We start from the raw sequence: 20,957 nt of genomic DNA on the forward strand, positions 1-20,957 counted from the left end.
ATGTAGTCCACAAAGTCCCTGGAGGTGACACCACTTTCTGGCCTGCTTGTCAACAAGTTGAAAAGAGGTGGGCTGGCTGATAGTTAGGCTGGGCAGAATCCTAGTTGGTTCTTAAACTTTCCCAAAGAGTAATGATTATGGATGGAGGAGAACCCAAAGGAAAATATTTGATTTCGAGCTTCAGGGATTATTTTTTCCCAACTTTCACTTTTGGTTTGGTGAGGGAACAAGTGAGAAGGCCAGGTTCCTTTTCTTACCAGAAAACCAACAAGTGACCTCTGAATCAGAGCACAGTGACAATAACACGCACAAAATAAGCTTCTAGAAAAAAAAAATGACCATATCGTAAACTTTTAAAAACTGAAAACCACTTTAAATTCCCAGGTCATGAAAAGCTATTTAACGCCAAATGTGATCAGCTTATCTTCAAGAAAACCCTGGAGACAGCAGAAATGAAACCTTTGGACCAGAGGTGTAGCAATTCTAACATGGGGGAGGGAGATCTTTGGTGCTGGTTGGTGAGGAGCCGAGGTGTAAAGCAGGCTTTGTTCTTTGGCCCTCTTTTCTGGGCATTCTGCCTTGTTTACATGCTCTGTCCACTAACTCGTCTTCATTATAGCCTTGTCAATGTTAGGTCAGTGTGCTAGGTTGTAAAGCAACGCTGAAAGCCGCCCCTTTGGGAGAATTTGCTGGAGGGATGGCGGGAGAGACCAGCCACTGCTCCTGCCTGACCTCTGCCTCCACATCCTCCTCCTCGATTCCATCTCAGGCTGTGGCTGAAAGCACCTAGATGGTTATACCTGGAAGAACTTTCCAGCAGTCAGAGTCTCCAAAGATGGAACAGGTTACTACGTGGGGTGATGAACCTCCTGGCCCAGGATGTGTTCGGATGGGGCTGACTGACCCACTGGTGGGAGGACATGGCCAGGATACCGGTGTGGGCAGAGGTCAGACCCGCCCTGCAGGGTCTCTTCTGAGACAGTGAGGGTATGATGCCATGACTCAATGCCTGATGCACTCAGTTTGAGTTATAAGGGTTCAGACTAGGGTGACCTCAGTGTGCTGGTTACAGGGGAGGCTTCCTGAATGGGAACAAGACCAGGACGGAGCAATGCCCAAGCCTGGAGGGGAAGGTGTCAGCCCCTGCAGTCTGAAGGTGGCACCGAGCTGAGGACATACAGGTGTCTTTTTGTCTGAGAACTCCAACGGGGTGGGTTTGGGGAAGTCTGGGTGAGGTCTGAGCCCAAGATGGGAAGTCTGGGGCAGGATCTGTCAGTTCACGTCGGTTGAGCCTCTGCTCTCTCATTAGTCACACAGAGCTGCACCTACTCCCAGGGCTTCTGTGCAGTTACAGTAAGAGTTACAGAGCATGTGGTTCAGGGTCTGGCACCCCGCAGGGATTCGATAAATGATCATTTATTTCACTCCTCCCCTTTCTTTCTCAGGTCAGGATGCCCCCTCTCTCCCCTCTGGGCCTGCTTCCCTAGGTGGCTGGCGCTGGGAGCTGCAGCGGACGCTGACTTGGCAACCTCAGGCTGGAAGCGCAGCCTCCCCTCTGCGCGCTGTGGGAGGCGCCTGGGCAGGATTTGGGAACTCGCCAGCGCAGACTGGTATTTCCAGTCCTGCCAGAGAAGAAATGGGTGGAGGTGGGGCTGGGAATAGGGGAGGAGATCCGAGGAGCCCCAGAGCTGGGTGGATCCCCTGGGAGGAGGTGCGGAGCTGCTCCCCGCCGGGTGCTCCTGCCCCCAGGCTCGGATTTCAGCCCTCGCTGCCGCCTCTGCGGCTTTCAGCCCGTCAGGGTGCAGGAGAGAGTCGACGGCAGCTTACGCACGAAGGAGGCCGTGCGAGGAGCCGGTGAGGGCAGCTCCTGCGACCCCTGGGGCACGCCCCGGACCCGCCAGTCCCCCGAGCTGGAGGCGGGAAGTGGCCCACCTGCCTCTTTGCGCTTGGCTGTCCTGAGCTCCACCAGGGGGCGGCCTGAGCCCACGTGCCCGCGAGTCCTGCATTCCCGAAACTACATCTCCCAGGCCGCTCGGGGGTCGCGCCCGCCTCGCCTCGCCTCGGCGTGCTCCGATTGGTCGCCGCAGGAGGGGGGGGACCGGCGGTCTCCAGGGCGACGCGAGGCGCTCGGGGCATCCGAGGCGGGGAGGCGGGTCCGCCCCCTATTGTGTAGCCGGGAGAGCTGAGCCAGGCGGAGCGGAGCAGGTGAGGGCGGGGGCGCTCCGGGGGCAACGGAATGGGGGTGCTGGCGTGGGTGGCGGGCCATGCGGCAGTTCGGGGACAGGAGGAAGCGGGGGACTTGTGGAGAGAAACGGAATTGCTTGGGGAGAAGAGCTAGGGGAGTTCTGGGGAGTAAAGTGGGATTCTTGGAGGGAGGTGGGTGTTCCCAGAGAACTGGAGTTCTGGGGGGGAGCTTGTGGGGGGTGGGAGTGGGTCCCCAAAGCAAGGAGCACTTCCAGGGGTCCAGCGCGGGCGAGGCAGAAGGGAACTGCAGGTGAGGTATTAGAAGTGCATCGTGGGCCGAGGCAGGAGGATTCTGGGGAGGGAAATTCCAGGCGGGAGAGGACGGGAGAAGTGAGGGGGTGTGGGGGTTCTGAAGGAGACAGAAGGGAGTTCCTTGAAGTGCAAAGGACCTGGTGCAGTGGGAGACCAGATGGGGAAGAGGGGAGTTGGGGAGGCCTGGGAGAAGTGGGGGGATGACTGGAATGGGAGCACGGGAGGAGCATGTGCTGGGTGGGGCGGGCTCTGCAGAGCAGTTGGAAGATCTTAGGAAAAGCAGAGGAACCCTGGGGGAACCCAGGCACTAAGGTTCTCGGAAAGCTGAGCCAGGAGTTTTCCTAGCCAGGAACTGGGGCTTCCTAGCCACTTGGTAAAAGATCTGTCAGTGAAGCATGCGACAGCTGGCTGGGGGCAATGGGAAGCAAGGCGGGTGTTTACTGGGGTGCTGTCGGGACATACCTGGCCTTTAAGAGGAAGTGGGATCAGGCCGAGACATGGGGGACATTTTACAGCTAGGTCCCAACCATGAGGCTAGAGTGGGGTGGGGGCCCCTGGGCAGAGGCCACTTGGATTTGCCCACCCAAGACAGCACCCCCACCCCCCACCCTAGTCCCCTGCGACTACCTCTAGGTGCTCTGGGGCTGGGGCTGTCCGTTCCTATACCCGAGGGACGGAAGGCTGTTTTGGCTGTGGACCATGCCCCTAGGGTTGGGGAGGGGAGAGCCTGGCAAACCCTGGGGCCCGAGGGTACCGGAGGGGAGAGAGTGGGGCACTTGGGTCCCGGTGTCTGGCAAAGGGAGGCCTGCCTGGCAGCATCAGGAGAAGGCAGTGGTGCCCGCTGCCCGCCCCGGGGCTTGCCCAGGCCTGGAGGATGCTGCCTGGGCCCTCCCATGCCAGTAGGTGGGGGAGGCAGCTCCCTCCATCCCAAGTGCCTGACTCACCCCTGCTAAGGCGGTGTTGAGAGGCTGAGTGGAGAAAGAGGTACAGGGTTCACAGAGGTTGGGGAATTGGGGCAAGGAATTGTGTGTGGCTGTCTTTGGGCTCACTTTCTGGGCTTCTTTTCCAGGGATTGCCCTTGACTGTGGCAATCAAGTGCCCCTGAGCTGGACTCTCTGAGATCCTAAGGGCCTTACTTGTCGCGGTGGGGTGGAGGTGATAATGCTGGTCCCACCTTGCTATCTGCTGCCTTGTAGGTAGCATCAGGACTGAGGAAAGAGAAGGGAGAGGAGGCTGGGGGAAGGGGCTCTTCATCCCTAGGCTTCCCTGACCAGTCTCTTTCCGAGTGGCCAGGAACCCCAGTGCCCTCCTGGCCCAGCTTTCTGAGAACCTTAGTAACCCAGGTTTCCCCAGAACGCCTTTCCTTTCCCTAAGATCTTTCAGCTGCTCTGCCAACCCCCCACATCCTCACCTGTGCCCCCGCCCTCCCCGGCACACTCTTGTCCTGCCGGTGCCCCCACCCCGGCCCTAATTCCGCAGGACATCAAGGTCTCTGGTCTCTGTGCTCTCTTCTCTCTTCCTTTGCTCTCCGCCTGGCTCCTGCTGGCTTTTCTCTAACTGTGGGGTTCCTTCCGGTATCCAGTGCCGGCCACCTCTGCATGTTACCCGCATTTTACATTTAGGTCTGGTGGTGCTCCACAACGGCTTCGTCAGGCGTTACGTGAGCCAAGCCCTAACTGCCCACAAGAGTGAGAGCTGAGACTGTCACCTGATCAGGATTGACGGGGCTCGCCGGCCTCCGCACATCCCAGGCCCCTCCATCTGGGCCCCTGTGGACAGGAGGGGCCGGGCGAGCGGGCAGCTGGGCTATGGTTTGGTGCCTCAGTCTGGCCATCCTCAGCCTGATCATCAGCCGGGGGGCTGACGGTGAGCTGGACTCCCTTGGGGATGGAGGGTGCTCCCCAGGAGGGTTCCTGTGAGCGTGTAAGGAAGGGCAGGAAGAGGGCGGGTTCTGGAGAAGTGAGGATTCCCGGACACTTCACAGAGGGACTGGCGGAACCTCCCTCCAGCCCCGACTCAGGAACGTGCTGTGCCCTCATGTACCCTCTGTGCAGGTCGAGGGAAGCCTGAGGCCGTGTCGGTGGTGGGCCGGGCTGGGGAGAGTGCGGTGCTGGGCTGTGACCTGCTGCCTCCGGCTGGCCGGCCCCCCCTGCACGTCATCGAGTGGCTGCGCTTTGGATTCCTGCTCCCCATCTTCATCCAGTTTGGCCTCTACACTCCCCGAGTCGACCCTGGTTTTGCAGGTAAGACTTGTCCTCAGGTGGGAGCTTGGGGGGTGCACCAACATAGGGGGGCTGGGTCGGGTAGGGACAAGGCCTCTTCTTAACTGCTCTGTCCCTGCCATCCTCATCTCCAGCTCCATGGCCTCACCCCTGCTGAACAAGTGTGGCTTTGCTCCCAAGCAGCGTTAATTCAGGGAAGGATTCACTCATACACGCACGGTAGAGTTGTGCTCTTTAGAACCCCTGGAGGTCTGCTCTGGAGGAGACCCTGCAGCCCTATCCCAAGAATCCGTCCCAATTCTCTAATTGCTCTTTCTAGGCCTCAGGGGAAGCCTCCCCAACCCCGTCCTGGTCTTTCCCTAAGTCTCAATCCTTTCTGCTCACACCTCTGCCCTCCGCTCCCCCCACTGCCTTAAATGCTAGTTCGGGGGTTCTAGGCTTCTAGGGAGTGAGCTGATGGGGCCGCAGGGAGGGGAGGGAGGGTCTGTGACCTGTGTGCCTCTACCGTGGGGGCTCAGCCTGATTCTGAGTACAGAAGAGTGTGCACAGAGAGGGTGAGCTGCTGAGGGCCGTGTTCGCTGATCAGGGAATGGATGGGGCTGTGCGAGGCTCCTGCTTCAGGTGGCCCCCCGTAGGGCCTTAAAATAGTGTGGAGGCCTCCCTGGGGAGCTTCTGCAACCCAGCTGGCTCCCTGGCAGGCTCAGCTTCCTCCTAATCGCAGATGGAGCCCTAATCTGAGCGGTTTAGTGCCAGTCTCCGACAGCAGTGCGCGGGAGGTCCCCAGGTGGGGTCCGGAGCTGCCGGCTGGCAGTCTTGGTGCCTCCTCCTCAGAGGGAGAGCAGGAAAAGGCCACCCAGGAAGACTGTGATGAAGAGAGTGGGCCCCATCTTCTCCCTCTTTAGTTTGAATCCTAGGAGAAGCCCTGGGATTGGCTGGGCTCTCGGGCAGGCAGACTGAGCGAAGCGGGAGGGGCTCAGGCAGGTGCTGCCCGAGGGGAGAGTTTATTTTCAAACCGGGGACAGTTGTTGGCACACAGCCTGGAGGGAGCTCCTGTGTCTACACAGGTCTGTTGAGAATTGATGAAGGCGGCCCCCAACCAGGACAAGTGGAGGAAATATGGGCTGTGCCCGTGAGCCTCCTCCCTGCCACCACCTGCTGCCCTCTGGGGGAGGGTTTGGGCTGCGGGGCTGAGGCTGGGCAGGTGCAGAAAGGTTGCTATCTGCCCAGGGCAGGGCAGGCGAGGTGGAGGAGCAGAGAGGACTTTTCCTGAGCTTCCCCCAGGCACAGGCAGAACCCCTTCCCTCTGCTGGCTGCCCTGCCTTGAGGTCCTCAGGCAGACAAGCCTCTGGACAGCCAGCCACTTGGCCACCTGTGGGTTTTCCTTCTGCCTCCGTGTTGCTCCTTTGAGCTCAAAGGGCCGAGCAGTCACCCTGGGGCTTTCTTCCTAGCCCTCCCTTTGTACACAGCCCCACCGCCTGTCTGGAGCCTGGTCTGCCCAGGGCTAGTCTGGGGAGTCAGGGCCCTGGGGGGAGGTCCCTGCACCCATTAACCCTTTTCCTGACTCCCAGTGTGGAAGGGGCCTCTCAGCCTTTGTGTAGGGACTCTGAACTGCAGTTGCTAGGCAGCAGAAGATGGATGTTGCTAAAGACAATGCCGTCCTGTCATAAACCCTCTGGGCAAGCGAAGGGGAGATGGCCTGGGCCTGTGAGTGAGCCCGGTGGCCTAGGAAGTGGGAGGGACCACGAGAGAGACCATGGGCAGCTTTAGGGATGACCAGAGGGAAGCTTCCAGTCTCCGAGGACTCGCATCTAGAAGGAGCCTAGCAGAGGAGACTGGATTTATAGACTAGATTTAGATATACACTGGATTTATAGTGCAAAAGTAGTAAAAAGCAGTACAAACTAAGCTAGGACCAAATCCTAGGATTAAGTCAGCCCCTGTACATATAGTGCCTGCAGAGTGCCTGCAGTGGAACCGGGGCCCCGACGAAAGGAGGCTGAGCTTTACCCCAGCTTTCCTGGGGTGAATCTTAGACCACCTCTTCTCATCCACGGGGACCGGCTTTTGGTGTGGCTCCTGGGCTGTCTTTCCTGGGAGTTTCAAGGAATCCCGTATAGCTGAAGGGACATGAGTTTTCTCTCCGACCTGAGCTGTTTGATAGAGATCAGTTAGTTCTCTCCTTCATTTCAAATGCTCCTGTTCCCTCTAGTCGTCTCCCCTTACTGCCTTTATCCTTCAAAACCCTCTGTATACTCATGGCTTCCTGGAAGTCTTCTGTATTCCTCTTGCTTCACAATCTGTTGGAATATCTGGGCACAGTTAGCACCATTTCTTGAACCGTGTGTATGTGAACTTGTACACGTATATGAGTGTGAGTCCCCTGTCTTCCGAGAGCTTGAGAGCGGAGTGTGTGTCTCCTGCTTCCTTTATACGCCCCTGCACACAGAGAAGTCTGAAGTCCATCAGGCTGTGGCCCAGCAGGCAGAGAGAGGGCCTCCCGGAGGTGGGCTCAGGATTCAGGAGGACTTAGTACTGACTGCCCCTGGCTGTCTTCCTGTTCCGCTGTGCAGTACAGGTCTAGCAGGCCGTATCTTACGGAAAAGTTAGGACCTACCGTGTGCTTCATCGGATGTTCTGATCAGCAATCATTTGGAACTGTCACCCATTGGCTACCAGCCTCCCTCAAGGGGACAGCGCCCTGAATATGCTCAGGGCTGAGTGCCTTGAACATCTCTTAATCCAAAGAGCAGCGTGCGATGGGAAGTCACAGCACCTGGAGAAAGAAGGCCAGGCTTTGTTGCTTACTAACCATGTGATTTTGGAAAGAAGTTTAATTCGTCAGTTCCTTCCTCTATAATGGAATTTCGGGGAGGATTCAATATGGTGACAGTGCCTAATATTACATAGTCCATAGCCAACCCTCAGTCTCCCTGTCCTCCTGCTCCTTTTGTGGAGCTTGAAGATCACCATAATGAAAAGCAACTATTCATCATACGGGACTTAGAAGAGACTGCAGTCTGGGTCAGCCAGCTCGCAGGGGCCAGGCAGATAGGGTTACTGAGGAATCCGATGGTGGGTGGAGGGGTGTGACTATGTTAAATATTTACCTGCAGGGCCAGGGCTTATCTTCTAGGTGGGGATTTAAACACCTAGCCCTTAAGCAGGTCCACCCGTCCTGGAGATTCCACACCCCTGGACCTCATTGGAAGGAAAAGAGTCACTTGGCTACATCACAAAGCCGGCCTCAGCCTGACCGGTCTCCTCTTATTCCCTGCAGCACTGGGCCCTGGATGCTTAGGCTCTATTTCAGAGAGGTCATCCTAAAGGTGGAAGGGGAGCACTGAAGATGTGAGTGCACGAACAGCTCCAGAATTAGGAAGAGCTCATGAGGGGCACAGTCTGGATGGTTGGAGTGGGCACCATGCTAAGGGATCTTTACAGCTGCCGTTGTTCTGCATAACCCCAAGGACTTAGAAAATGTCATTTGTCAAAGGTCAAGGTGGGGCGGGCAGCTGGTAAATGCAGAGGGAGGTAGGCTGGAGGCAGGGAGAATTCTTAGTGGGCTGTGGGAGTGACTCGGGTGAGGGCTGTTACAGGACTGAACTAAGGTGCAGATGTAGAGAAGGAAAAAATATTTAGGGGGTGGAATTTCAAAGGTTTTCTGAACAGGTCGATGTAGGAGGTAAAGGAGAGAGGAATCTAGGGTGACACCAGGCTTCTGGTAGGATAACTAGGCGCATGCATGGCGCTACTATTCACTGATGCAGGGGGAGAAAAGGGAGGTGATGTTATCAGGCAGGGACAGGGCCAAGATCACATGCAGCCTTCTGATGTCCAATCCCGAGCTCATTCATTTGTTCGGCCCTCTGAGCACCCGCTGATGCCAGGCACCCTGCTGCCCGTCTTCCCTACCTTCCCCGGCCCCTCTGCCCCAGCCACATGCTTTTTCTTCTCTCTCATTTTACAGCTGAGGAAACTATAGATGAGGGAGACATTCAGTGACTTGCCCGGAGGAGTGCACAGCAGAGCTGGACTCTAGGTCTCGACTCCCAAGTGCCTTCCTCTCTAGGCTGCTCTGCTGGGGCTCCTCAGAGCTGCCTGGGGTGCATGGCTTCATGGGGGTTGGGTGTCGAGGGATTTGGGGGCACCCTCAGTCTGAGCCTGGTGGCGGAGTGTGGTGGTGTGGCTGGTGTTTTTGTGGAGCCTGCTGTGGTCAGGCAGCCGGGCCTGGGTGCCCTGGGCCACGAGGAGATGGCGTGAAGGCTGCTGACCTTGCTGCCTGCCCGGGCTGGGCTCTCGCCATGCTAAAGCTCTTAGGCTGTTGATAATAGCCCTGAGGGATTAGGAGCTTTGGGAGGGGAGTTCTGGGTCCCTGCTCAGGCCCCAGACACTGCTGAGGTTTCCAGGGACAGTCGTCTGGCAGAGGAGTACTCTGTTGCTACACAAAGAGCACCCCCCCAACAGCCCTGGAAGTGGGGTGTGGCTCAGGGAGGCGTCTTGTCCCCCTGCTGCTGCTCTGGGCTTCCTTTTGTCTGAACTGGTCCCAGCTGCGGGAGGCAGGAGCAATCAGAGGGCTGAACAGAGGGATCTGCCCTCAGTGACCCCAACCCCATCTGTGCCTGTTTGGACCCCACTCTGTCAGGTAGCTGGGAGAGAATGAGCCTCTTCTTGACCTCTGAGAAGAACTGCTGTGGCCAGGGGTCCCTTCAGCACCCTTGATTCAGGGTTCCTCTCCCAGGGCGAGTCCGGCTGCAGAAGGGGGCATCTCTCCAGATCGAGGGGCTCCGAGCGGAAGACCAGGGCTGGTATGAGTGCCGAGTACTCTTCCTGGACCAGCACAGCCCCGAAGACGATTCTGCTAATGGCTCCTGGGTGCACCTCACAGTCAATTGTACGAAGCCGGGAGCAGGTGGTGAAGGGAGGGGCGCAGCATGATGGGGACCTGTGGCTGGGGGGAGGGAGAAGGGGCCGTTTGATGGCCCTCCCTTGCTGACACCCTCGGTCCTTCGCTCACTGTTTGCATTTTACGCCTCCCACCCCCACTCCTGCCCTGTTCGTTCTTGAAATCTAAATCTAATTGGCCGCCGAGGCTGTGTTCGGAACTTCTTCCTTTCTCTTGCTGCTCCTGCATCCCTGATCCGGGCGGTGGGAGGCTGTCGGGCCCTGAGTGATTCATAGCTCGTGTATATGCAGCATCTTGTTTTTGCAAAACACCTTTGATCTAGTACCTCATGAATTCTCTCTGAACCCCGAGAAGGAAGGAGGTCATAATAATTCCCATTTCACAGATGAGGACACTGGCTCATGCCACGGATTAGGGGCAGTGCAGCATCTAAAACCCAGGCCTCCTGACTCCAGAGGCCACTAGCCCTCCCCCAGCTCTAAGCTCCCAGCCTGTGGTCACCTACTCTGCAGGCCAGTGTGGGGAGGGACTGGTGCAGTCTTGGCTCTGGGTGCAGGAGGCAGGGTGACCCTGGGCTGGGGATGCCTATGTAGGCGGACGGGTGGCTGGGCTGAGGGCTGCAGCCCCGATCTGTCTCCCCATCTGTGCTCTTTGGCCTGACAGCCCCTCTGGCAGCCGCTGATGCCTCTCTCTCTGCAGCACCCCCTCAGTTCCTGCAGACACCTCCCCAGGTGCTGGAAGTTCAGGAACTGGAGCCCGTGACCCTGCGTTGTGTGGCCCGTGGCAGCCCACAGCCTCATGTGACTTGGAAGCTCCGAGGACAGGACCTTGGCCAGGGCCAGGGTCAGGTGCAAGTGAGTCCTGGGGCTGGGCAGGGTGGACCAAATAGACAGTGAGGGGCCGGTGGAGGCCTGAGAGCGGGGCTGGAGGACGGGGATGCGAAGGCAGGCTGAGAGGTGGCCCTGAGCGGGGCTTTTCGTGGGCTTCCTGAGCCTGGGGCGCTGCCTCCCTCTGCTGGCCAGCCTCGGAAGTGCAGGGCCTGCGTCCCTCACTGACTCCTCCCCTAGGTGCGGAACGGGACGCTGTGGATCCGGCGGGCCGTGCGGGGAAGCTCCGGGGTCTACACCTGCCAAGCCTCCAGCACTGAGGGCAGCGCCACCCACGCCACCCAGCTGCTGGTGCTAGGTGCTCTCTGCGGGGAGGCCCGGGAACCGGGACACCGATATGAGGGGGCTGTGGCCTGTGGCTGGGGCGCACACAGCAGGAGTGGGAGGGGGCTTGTTCCCGAGCGCTGGGCGGTGGAGAGAGAGAAAGCTCCCAACACAGGCTGTTGTTGTAAACCTGCATCTTAATTTTAAAAGGATCAGTGAAATAGATATTAGTGCCCAGCAGTGGGTGGAAAGGACGTGGCTGCTGGTGTTAGGGATGAGCTGCACAGCCCCCAACCCCCAGTTTCCTCACCTGTACATAACGGCATTCGTATACACCTGTGGGGACTGGTACAGAGTTTAATTAGGTTCGGCTGCACTCAGTGATCAGCTCTTAGCAGTTACTGGTCACGTCCATCCCTTTAGGAAAGCGGAGAAATAGGCCTGAACTGCCTTCAGAGAGCCTCTTTTCTCTGGGCAGCAGGGCGGTGCCAGGTGGTGGTTAGGGTGAGTCTCTGGTGTCTGCAAGGCCTGTGTATGAATCATGTCTTCCCTGCTGACTTTGGGCAAGTCACCTCACAGTCCCTCTGCCTCTGAGCCTTCATCTGTGACGTGGAGACAGTAATTCCCACCCCAAGAGGCTCTCGTGAAAATTAAATGAGGTGTTGCAGCCTGCGCGCCTCGTGTGCCTATAGGGCCACGCGCCAGCTTGTACCATTCCTCTTATGCCTGACTGGCTGCTGGCGCAGTAGGAGCCCAGAGGGGAGGGAGCAGGGGAGCTGCAGGCTTTAGAGGCGGGTTTGCAGGGATCGTGTGGCTTGGCCAGACTGAGGGAAGCGTGTCCCAGACTGGGGGCTCAGGAGCAAAGGCCTGGGGCTGGGAGTGAGCCTGGCAGGGGCACGGCGAGCTGCTGCTCCTGCTGGAAAGAGCGTGTAAGGGTTGACATCTGGAAGGACCCTTGGCCAGGCAGGGATGGGTTGGGCCAAGAGGTTTGAGCTCAGTGTGGCAGGAGCCAGGAGCTGTGGTGGGCTCCTGTTCTGTGGCCAGGGTGGGACATTCCTGCCCAAGTGGCCATCAGAGTACAGAGATCGGGGAGACTAGAGTCAGGGAAGTCGGTGCGGTACCTTGGGTAAGGTGCTGGGTACCAGGATCAGGGAGGGGGACAGAGTCATTTAAGATGTGACAGATGGACAGAAAGGGTGAATGAGCAGAGAGTTAAAAGTGATTCCATCTCCCCAACACACACGCACACACACACACACCTTCCAGGCAGGGGACACTGGGTGAATGGGGTTGTCCCTGATGGAATGGGGAGAATCTGGGAGGGGGAGCTGGTCTGGGGGACAGTAGGAAGCTTTGTAAGGGCCTGTTTCAGTTCCCCAAGGCCCTGGGAGAGCCCGCGCTGTCTCTGAGGGCAGAGGGCATGACGGCAGCAGTGACCTCGGGGTGCTGGGAAGGATGTGGGCTGAGGCCCCTGTCCTCCGTGCTCTCCCACAGGCCCCCCGCTCATCGTGGTGCCCCCCAGGAACAGCACGGTTAATGCCTTCCAGGATGTGTCTTTGGCCTGCCAGGCAGAGGCCTACCCAACAAACCTCACCTACAGCTGGTTCTGGGGCAGTGCCAATGTCTTCCATGTTAGGTGGGGCTCTGGGGGGTGGGGCAGGGTGGGCACTGGGGGGCAGGCTTTGGGGAGCCTGTTGGCTAAACAAGGCCTGTGCCTCTCCCCACACACGGTGTATCACAGCCACCTGCAGGCCCGGGTGCGGATCCTGGTGGATGGGAGCCTGCGGCTCCGGGCCGCCCAGCCTGACGATGCTGGTCGCTACACCTGTGTGCCCAGCAACGGCCTCCTGCACCCACCCTCGGCCTCTGCCTACCTCACTGTGCTCTGTAAGCCTGACCCCAGCTGCCTCCCCAGCTTGCTCCCCTCGTTTGGGCCAGGCCATCCTGCCCCACAGCCCGCCCCTGCTTTCTCCCAGACCCAGCCCAGGTGACCACGATGCCTCCTGAGACACCCCTGCCTATCGGCATGCGGGGGGTGATCCGGTGCCCAGTCCGTGCCAACCCTCCACTGCTCTTTGTCAGCTGGACCAAGGATGGGCAGGCTCTACAGCTGGACAAGGTACAGGCTTGGGGAGGGGGAAGGAAGGCCTTAGTTAGCTTGGTGTCATTCTAGTCAGGACAAGTGGAGTTAGCTCAGTTTGATTTAGTTCAGTGCCTGGGGCACATACACTTCTTATTAGGTGCTGTTTGGGGTGTTTCGGGCTATAGGACAGAGACACCCATCCTTCAGGAGGGCACAGCCTAGATGGGGTAGGACAGCAACACGGATACTCTTCTGGAAAGCCAGGGGTGGAATAAGGTCCTCCTAGGACTGGGTGAAGATAGATCAGCAACAACTTCTGGGACTGAAGTGACAGCAGCTTAGGGACTTAGGGACTTAGAAGGGCCTTGAAGGGTGGATAGAACATTCCATGCAGAAACCAGACCCAGAGGCAGAAAACTATAGTTTACAGCATAATGAACTGTCCAGGCTGGTGGGAGTCACAGTGTCCATGGGGACATGCATGGTGCAGAGAAAGCTGGAAAGAGAGGTTGGGGCTAAAATGAAGAACGGTGGCTGTCACGTTACTGGTGCCTTTATTCCAGTGTGATTGGGATCTTTTGTCTGTAAAGACTATAAATTCCTTGTGAGCTAGTATTGCATCTTTTCATCCTAGTGTCCCCAGGGCTTCTGCAATAGTAGGACTCAATACATTTTTGTTGAATAGTAAAAAAAAAAGTCTCCAGGCAGTGAAGCCAGTGAAGCTGTTTGAGCAATGGTGTGATAGCGTCAGAGCGGGAGCAGGAGCTGAGCTTGTCGGATGGAATGGAGGGGGAGAGGCTGACGGGGAGAGGGCTTCAGAGGCTGCTGGAGTGGCCCAGGCGTGAGGCCGTGAGGCCTGACTTAGGACCCGAGCTGGCCCGGCTGAGTTATGGCCTCCCACCTGGACAAAAGGCCCCCCCGCCCCCGGGAAGACAGAACTGGTAGGGATTTAGGTGGGGACCGAGGAACAGGGAGGAGTCAACTGTTGGCGAGACCGTGGGGCCTGTAACCTAGACCTAGGAAGCCAGGAAAAGGAATGGATTTGGGGTGGGAGATGCTGGATTTCATCATGGAGTCTGGGAAGACAGCCAGGCTGGGTCACAGGTGGGGAGCCCCACACAGCTCAACCCTGGGGGCACTGTCCACCCTGTGCTGCTGGTGAGCGGCCCCTGGAGTTGTGCAGCCCTGGCCTTCACACCCCTCGGTAGGGGCTTCTCTATGCCTGAAAGGAAAGCAGGGCTGGCATTGAGAGAGTTGCCGGGCCTGGAGTCCTCTGCATGGATGTGGGTTTCTCGGACCCACCCCTCCCTGCGTTGCCCTTCTCCGATCTCCCACCCCAATCCATTCCTTTGCCAAGTCTGTTTCTCTAGCTGTCTTGTCCTCTTCCTTCCAGTTCCCCGGCTGGTCCCAGGGCCCAGACGGCTCACTGATCATTGCCCTGGGGAATGAGGATGTCCTGGGAGAATATTCCTGCACCCCCTACAACAGTCTGGGTACGGCAGGGCCCTCCCCGGTGACCCGTGTGCTGCTCAAGGTGAGGCTCTGGGTGGGCCAGCAGCGGTGGGTCAGATGGCTGAAGGTGCAGACCCTGGTGGTGACACCAGGCTGATGGAGGGGTGTGGGCAGTCACGTGCAGGGAGTGACTTCCAAGTCGGAGTTTCCCATGGTGGCCACAGCAGCGGCTGTCAGACCCCATCCCACAGGTTTTTGCAGAGATGGTGCTGGGAGGTGGGACCTGAGGCACACACCACATCCACAGAGTAAGATACCCACCGTGCTGCCTCTGTCTGGGGGAGAAGAGGGCAGGAAGGAAAAGAGAGGGTGAAAGGGTGTCTGCAGAGGTTTGTACATCTCCAGAGAGGCCCCCATTTCCCTCCAGCAGTCCTGCTGGGGTCAGCGGCAGAGCTAGGAGGCAGTGAGGTGCAGACCGAGGTGTGGTTTGACACGGAGCCCAGCCTGGGGAACTAACAACCCGTAGGTGGCAGTGTGAGAGAGGCCCCTCCCAATGCCAGAACTGGCTTGCAGGCTCCCCCAGCTTTTCTAGAGCGGCCCAAGGAAGAGTATTTCCAAGAAGTAGGGCGGGAGCTACTCATCCCCTGCTCTGCCCGAGGAGACCCTCCTCCTACTATCTCTTGGGCCAAGGTAAGGCCCCTGACCCCACTCTTTCTGTATTCATGCCCGCTATCCCCCGCCTCTCCCTCTCTGCCCCTGGTGCCTCTATGGGAAGGAGGGGGCTGTCAGGCAGGGTGGGGAGGACACTGGAGCTGCCCAGAGAGATGAGTGGCGTCCTTGATGAGGGGTGGCTGCGTGTGTCCTCAGGGCTGACCAGTGGTTCTGTAGGTGGGCCGGGGGCTGCAGGGCCAGGCCCAGGTGGACAGCAACAGGAGCCTCGTCCTGCGACCACTGACGAAGGAGGCCCACGGGCGCTGGGAGTGCACTGCCAGCAACGCTGTGGCCCAAGTAGCCACCTCCACAAATCTCTATGTGCTGGGTTAGTGGCTCGAGAGCCAGCTGGGGACTGGAGGAAGCCGTGTGGGACAGGACACGGGGAATATTTGGAGGCCCAGATGGGGATGGTGGGTGGGAGACCCTGGGACGATAGGTGGATGGTAGAGGCCCTGGGACTCCCTTTAGCTCTTCACCTTCCCCCAGGGCCCTGCCCATCATTCCTCCCTCCATCCCTTCCCTCCCAGGCACCAGCCCCCATGGAGTCACCAATGTGTCTGTGGTGCCTTTGCCCAAGGGTGCCAATGTCTCCTGGGAGCCTGGCTTTGATGGTGGCTACCTGCAGAGATTCAGTGTCTGGTATACCCCCTTGTGAGTGACCTGCCCCTGCTCCCCACGCTGATTCTATCCAGCCCTCTGCCCCTTCTCCCATCCCTCCGTCCCAGCGCTGCCCTGTTTCCAGAGAATCTCAAGCACTCAGGGTCCAGGTCCTGAGACCCTGGATGGTTGAGGGGGAGGGAAGAGGTCAGATCTCTGGACTTGAACTCTTTCTGGTCTTCCCTGTTCGTGAGGTGCCCCCACTTCCTCCTGTCCTCCAGAGCCAAGCAGCCTGACCGAGCTCACCATGACTGGGTGTCCCTGGTGGTACCCGTTGGGGCTGCTCACCTCCTAGTGCCCGGGCTGCAGCCCCACACCCAGTACCAGTTCAGCGTCCTAGCTCAGAACAGGCTGGGGAGCGGGCCGTTCAGTGAGATCGTCTTGTCTGCTCCTGAAGGTGAGAGACCACTGCCCTGAGGACAGACAAGGATGGAGAAGGGCTGGTGGGGAAATTCTGGATATGGGAGGACCTGGGTGGGAGTGGGCAGAGGTGCTGGGCAGCTTGGGGTCCAGAGGGGTTTGTGGGAGACGATCCAGGCTGGTCTTTAAGGCTCTGGGAGAGTGGCTGTGAGCTTTGGGGAATGTGGAAGTCTGGGGGGGTTGGCAGGGCGCTGGAAATCCTATCTCCATCATGCCTGTCTGTCCCATACAGGGCTTCCTACCACACCAGCAGCCCCCAGGCTTCCCCCGACTGACCTGCCGCCTCCCCTCTCCCCTCCTCGAGGTCTAGTGGCAGTGAGAACACCCCGGGGGGTACTCCTGCATTGGGATCCCCCGGAATTAGTCCCTAGGAGATTAGATGGCTATGTGCTGGAGGGCCGGCAAGGCCCCCAGGGCTGGGAGGTGCTGGACCGGACTGTGGCAGGCACGGAAATGCAGCTGCTGGTGCCAGGACTCATCAAGGTACGTGTGGGAGCGTCCTGCCCGCTGCCCTCCAGGCCGCAGCTCCTTCCCCTAACCCAGAGCCTCTCACCTGATTTCACAATTTTCCCGGCTTCCCATTTCACCCAGACCTCCCAACTGCAGTGTCCGAATAGGGCTGGGGTGGGCTGTGCTGGGCCCTGAACCCCTTCCTGGGCCCCCGCCCCCCAGGATGTTCTCTACGAGTTTCGCCTGGTGGCCCTCGCCGGGAGCTATGTCAGCGATCCCAGCAACGTGGCCAACGTCTCCACTTCCGGTAAGAACCTGGCGGAGGGCAGTGCCTGGGGACTGGGGGGCTCTGGCCCACCAAACCTCGGACACCGACCCTCTCTCGCGGCCCCTCGCCCAGGCCTGGAGGTCTACCCCTCACGCACGCAGCTGCCGGGCCTCCTGCCCCAGCCCGTGCTGGCCGGCGTGGTGGGCGGGGTCTGCTTCCTGGGCGTGGCTGTGCTCGTGAGCGTCCTGGCCGCCTGCCTCACGAACCGGCGCAGGGCCGCCCGCCGCCGCCGCAAGCGCCTCCGCCAAGGTAGGCCGCCGAGGCCCCGCCCACCGGGGGAACGCCCCTCCCTCCCGGGCCAGGTGCATTCCTCCCGCCCGCGACTCTGCCTCGGGTCGGGCGACCTGCACTGTTCCCAGCCCGACGGCGTCGGGCGCCAGGTGTCGGGAGGAGGGTCTGTGCCTGGGGTCCTAGAGAGTCTTGTCACCTCTGGTTCTCCTGCCCACACAGATCCACCCCTTACCTTCTCTCCGCCGGGGAAGTCAGCTCCACAGTAAGGCCCTCTACCACCTGGCCTGTCTTCTGCCTTCCCACTGTCGGGGAGGCTCAGACGGGGATGGTGGGTCACTGCTCCCTTCTCTGCATCCTGGGGAGGTGGGTGGGGGTACAGAAGTGAGACGGAGGTGAGGACGGGAGTGCAGAGGCCCCGGCCTTGGGGCGGTTCAATGCTGGCCGCACCTTCCCGTCACCTGTCCACCATGTGGGTCCTTTTCTCACTACCTCTCCCTAGCTCTGCCCTGTTGTGCACCAAACCTCTCCAGGCCTGACGCTGGTTCCTGGGAGGGGGACTGGCCCCCTACCACAGACTCTGATCTCCTGTCCTTCTCCAGCTCTGCTCCTGGCTCAGACAGTCCTGACAGCGTGGCGAAGCTGAAGCTCCAGGGCTCCCCAGTCCCCAGCCTGCGCCACAGTCTGCTCTGGGGAGAGCCTGCTGGGCCCCCCAGCCCCCCTCCAGATCCTCCATCTAGCCGGGGGCCCTTGCCCCTGGAGCCCATTTGCCGGGGGCCAGATGGGCGCTTTGTGATGGGGACCCCTCAAGGAAAGTCAGGCCCTGAGCCAGCCGCACCTCGGACCCCGGCCGGGCGTCAAGCGGGGCCCTGTGACTGCTGCAGTAGTAGCCCCAGCGGGATGCCCCAACCCCTCCGCATTGCAGACATCAGCCCTGTGGGGCCCCCTCCCGCAGCTCCGTGCAACCCTCTGCCAGGACCAGCACCTCTGATCCAGTACCTGAGCCTGCCCTTCTTCCGGGAGATGAATGTGGATGGGGACTGGCCCCCTTTCCAGGAGCCCAGGCCTGTTCCTCCCCCAGATTACATGGATACACGGCCCACGTCATCTTTCCTTCTCCCCCTGGACTCCCCTTCTGTGTCTACTAGGGCAGTGCTTCCTGGGGCCAGGGCTGGGGCCGCCCCAGAGCCCCTGGACACAGCACTGGCTGACTGGACACTGAGGGAGCGGCTCCTGCCAAGCCTTCTTCCTCCTGCCCCTCGGGGCAGCCTCACAAGCCAGAGCAGTGGGCGGGGCAGTGCCTCATTCCTCCGGCCCCCCTCCACAGCCCCCTCTGCAGGAGGCAGCTACCTCAGCCCTGCTCCAGGGGACACCAGCAGCTGGGCCAGTGGCCCTGAGAGGTGGCCTCGAAGGGAGCATGTGGTGACAGTCAGCAAGAGGTGAGGGTGGTCCCTGCAGATCTCTGCCCTGGCCCCAGTCTTGCCTACCGTCTTGGACTTTCTCCCCACCCTTGTAATACCTTCTGCCTTCTTGGCTCCACTGCCACCCTGGAGACCTTGTGTCATTTTATAAGCTTTGCTGAGGTCCAGGGATCTTCGGGGGAAACCCATGGCCCAACCCAGTTTGGGAGCCTTGGGTTTAGGCTTTTCTATTCCACCCACACCACACATTTTTCCTTTCCATAGGAGGAACACATCTGTAGATGAGAACTATGAATGGGACTCCGAATTCCCTGGGGACATGGAATTGCTGGAGACTCTGCACCTGGGCTTGGCAGGCTCTAGGCCCCAACCGGAAGCTGAGCCATTGCTGGGTGAGTGAACCCTCCCCAAAGGCAGGCACTCCTGGCCTCACTGTCCCACATCCCCCATAGCCTCAGACCCGGACTGTTCCCAGTCAGGCCTGTGCGCAGGCTCCCTCTGTTCGTCTGCACTGGCTGCCCCTAGAGAAATACTTGGTACCAGGGAACCTCAACACTTCCTCCTTCCACTGCTCTGCCTTTGTCTTGCAGATGCAAAGACTCCAGAGGAGGGCTGCCTCCTCAACACTACCCGTGCTCCTGGCCCTGAGGCCCGCTGTGCTGCCCTTCGGGAGGAATTCCTGGCCTTCCGCCGTCGCCGAGATGCCACTAGGTCCCGGCTACCAGTGTATCGACAGCCAGCCCCCCACCCTGAACAGGCCACTCTGCTGTGAATGCCCCTACTATGAGGCTGGTGAAGGCACATGATTCTGCAGAGGAGGCCCCAACATGACCTAGCTCCAGCCTGGGACACTGTCCCTGCCCTTTGGGTACCCAGGCACAGACCGTGATGGTGGGTCTGGGTGGGCTTGGTGTGGAACGGACATATGTGCTGAGGCCCTGGAGTCTGGGACTGGAACAGCGATCTCAGGTCTGCCTGCTTGTGTGTGCGTGCGTGTGTGTGTGTGTAGCGGTGGTGGCAGCGGTGGTGGTGGTGGTGTTTGTGGTGTGGGTGAGGTTTTTTACAGGTGAATAAAGAAAGTCTGAAAAATGTTTCTGTGTGTCCTCTGGCTTTGAATGTGAGAGGGAGAGAGGAAAATTACTGAACCCTTAAAAAGAGGGAACTCTAACGGAATGAATAGAGGCACCTTTCCCATCTATTCAAAAAGCACTTATTGAGTGCCTGCTGAAGTCAGCTACTGAAGAACAGCCCTTCAGCTAGAGACGCTGAGAAAACACAAAGTTCACTAAGACATGCCTTTGCCCTCAGGGAGTTCTTTCTAGTCAGTGAAGCAGGCAAGGAAAGAAATAGTTACAGGGTGATGTGATAAGTTCTGTGATAAAACTGTTACTTGGTTGTTATGGGAGCACTAAGGAAAGAGTCAGCAAACTGATTCTTACGGTGTGTGCTAGGACAATGCTACATATGGGGGAAATGGAGGGAAAATGGTAATTGCTAACAGCTGAGCACCCACCATGTGCCAGCTGCTGCTCTAAGTGCTTTAAAGGTATCATTTAATTCTCTACCACCCTATTGTACTATTAGTTCTATTTTATAGACTAGGGAACTAAAGTACAGAGGCTTTTATTAATTTGCCCAAAAGTGATATAGTGAGTAAGTGGAAGAGCAGGCCAGAAGTGACAGGAGGGAAGCACCCCAGGCAGAGGAACAGCCTACCTAAAGGCACAGACAGTGGAAACGCTTGGCCCCCAAGGGAATCACTCCGAGGCCTAGGGGGAGAGAATGGAAAGGTGGTTTAGGTCCTTGAAAACCGGGCTACGCTGGGGCTTTGGCCAAACCGAAGAACTGCACCCCAGGAGACCGCTCAGCTGAAGCCTGAAAAGGGGGTCCCTCCACCCTCGGAGAGAGGACTGCCAGCACCTCCTCCACTGAGGCCTCCTCTTCTGATCCCTCCAGGCCTGAGATGCCAGGCCAGGTCACAGAGGAGGAGACAAAGGGGAAAGAAGTCGGATCCTAACTCTAGGTCTCGACACTGATCACGCCCCCTTGGGCCCCAGGCCAGGAATGACCTCAGGGGCCATTCCTGCCCAGGCTTGAAGTAGGTGGTGAGCAAGACAACGTGTGCGTCTGCCCAGGCCTGCAAGCCCCAGTCCTAGCACACCCTAGTCGTGTCTTCCTGCGCCCGCATTTACCTAACCACCCTTTTGAAAGCAAGAGGCTTCTTCCCACATAAACGCGTCCGTAGTCTGAGCTAACCTTCTAGGCAATAAAGTTTACCCTTGGGCACAAGTGTTGGGGATCTGGGTGAAGGGCGAGGTGCTCAAGGGTGGAGACCACAGCCATTGCCGGCGCAGGTCCAGACGCCCCAGACCCTTTTACCCAGGGTCGGACCCACGGTCTCTCTCAGGTATGGTCGTCCGCGGCTGCGCAGC

The 20,957-nt window shown here is 58.9% G+C and overlaps 1 protein-coding gene and 1 long non-coding RNA gene across 6 annotated transcripts; one reads left to right on the forward strand and one right to left on the reverse strand.

Moving 5' to 3' along the window:
- The first annotated feature begins 1,093 nt into the window (after positions 1-1,093).
- IGSF9 (immunoglobulin superfamily member 9) lies at positions 1,094-19,616 on the forward strand. 5 transcript variants are annotated; one of them, XM_037023690.2, is made up of 21 exons: positions 1,094-1,181; positions 4,119-4,362; positions 4,551-4,739; positions 9,457-9,609; positions 10,321-10,475; positions 10,689-10,806; positions 12,267-12,408; positions 12,514-12,659; positions 12,749-12,891; positions 14,249-14,389; positions 14,881-14,997; positions 15,196-15,346; positions 15,549-15,672; positions 15,900-16,075; positions 16,331-16,581; positions 16,771-16,855; positions 16,949-17,125; positions 17,327-17,369; positions 17,707-18,543; positions 18,790-18,917; positions 19,116-19,616. In XM_037023690.2, the coding sequence occupies exons 2-21, from the start codon at positions 4,305-4,307 to the stop codon at positions 19,295-19,297; spliced, it is 3,516 nt and encodes a 1,171-aa protein (XP_036879585.2). In that variant the 5' UTR covers positions 1,094-1,181; positions 4,119-4,304; the 3' UTR covers positions 19,298-19,616. The 5 variants fall into 5 exon arrangements, with proteins under 5 accessions (XP_036879585.2, XP_017525444.3, XP_073078175.1 ...); XM_017669955.3 differs by lacking the exon at positions 1,094-1,181 and adding an exon at positions 1,693-1,854; XM_017669946.3 differs by lacking the exon at positions 1,094-1,181 and adding an exon at positions 1,868-2,205.
- Positions 14,506-20,933, reverse strand: LOC140846280 (uncharacterized). The gene is made up of 4 exons (XR_012125292.1): positions 20,242-20,933; positions 17,340-17,462; positions 15,967-16,091; positions 14,506-14,642 (listed from the first exon to the last, which is right to left on the reverse strand). It is a non-coding gene; the product is annotated as an uncharacterized lncRNA (long non-coding RNA).
- Positions 20,934-20,957: the final 24 nt, after the last annotated feature.

The sequence above is a fragment of the Manis javanica genome, chromosome 14, assembly GCF_040802235.1.
Source record: "Manis javanica isolate MJ-LG chromosome 14, MJ_LKY, whole genome shotgun sequence".
NCBI lineage: Eukaryota > Metazoa > Chordata > Mammalia > Pholidota > Manidae > Manis > Manis javanica.

Coding starts and splice junctions, on each gene's coding strand:
- IGSF9 (XM_037023690.2), top strand. CDS start 4,305: ATGGTTTGGTGCCTCAGTCTGGCCATCCTCAGCCTGATCATCAGCCGG. Junction 4,363..4,550: donor CATCAGCCGGGGGGCTGACG/GTGAGCTGGACT, acceptor CCCTCTGTGCAG/GTCGAGGGAAGCCTGAGGCC. Junction 10,476..10,688: donor AGGGCCAGGGTCAGGTGCAA/GTGAGTCCTGGG, acceptor CTCCTCCCCTAG/GTGCGGAACGGGACGCTGTG.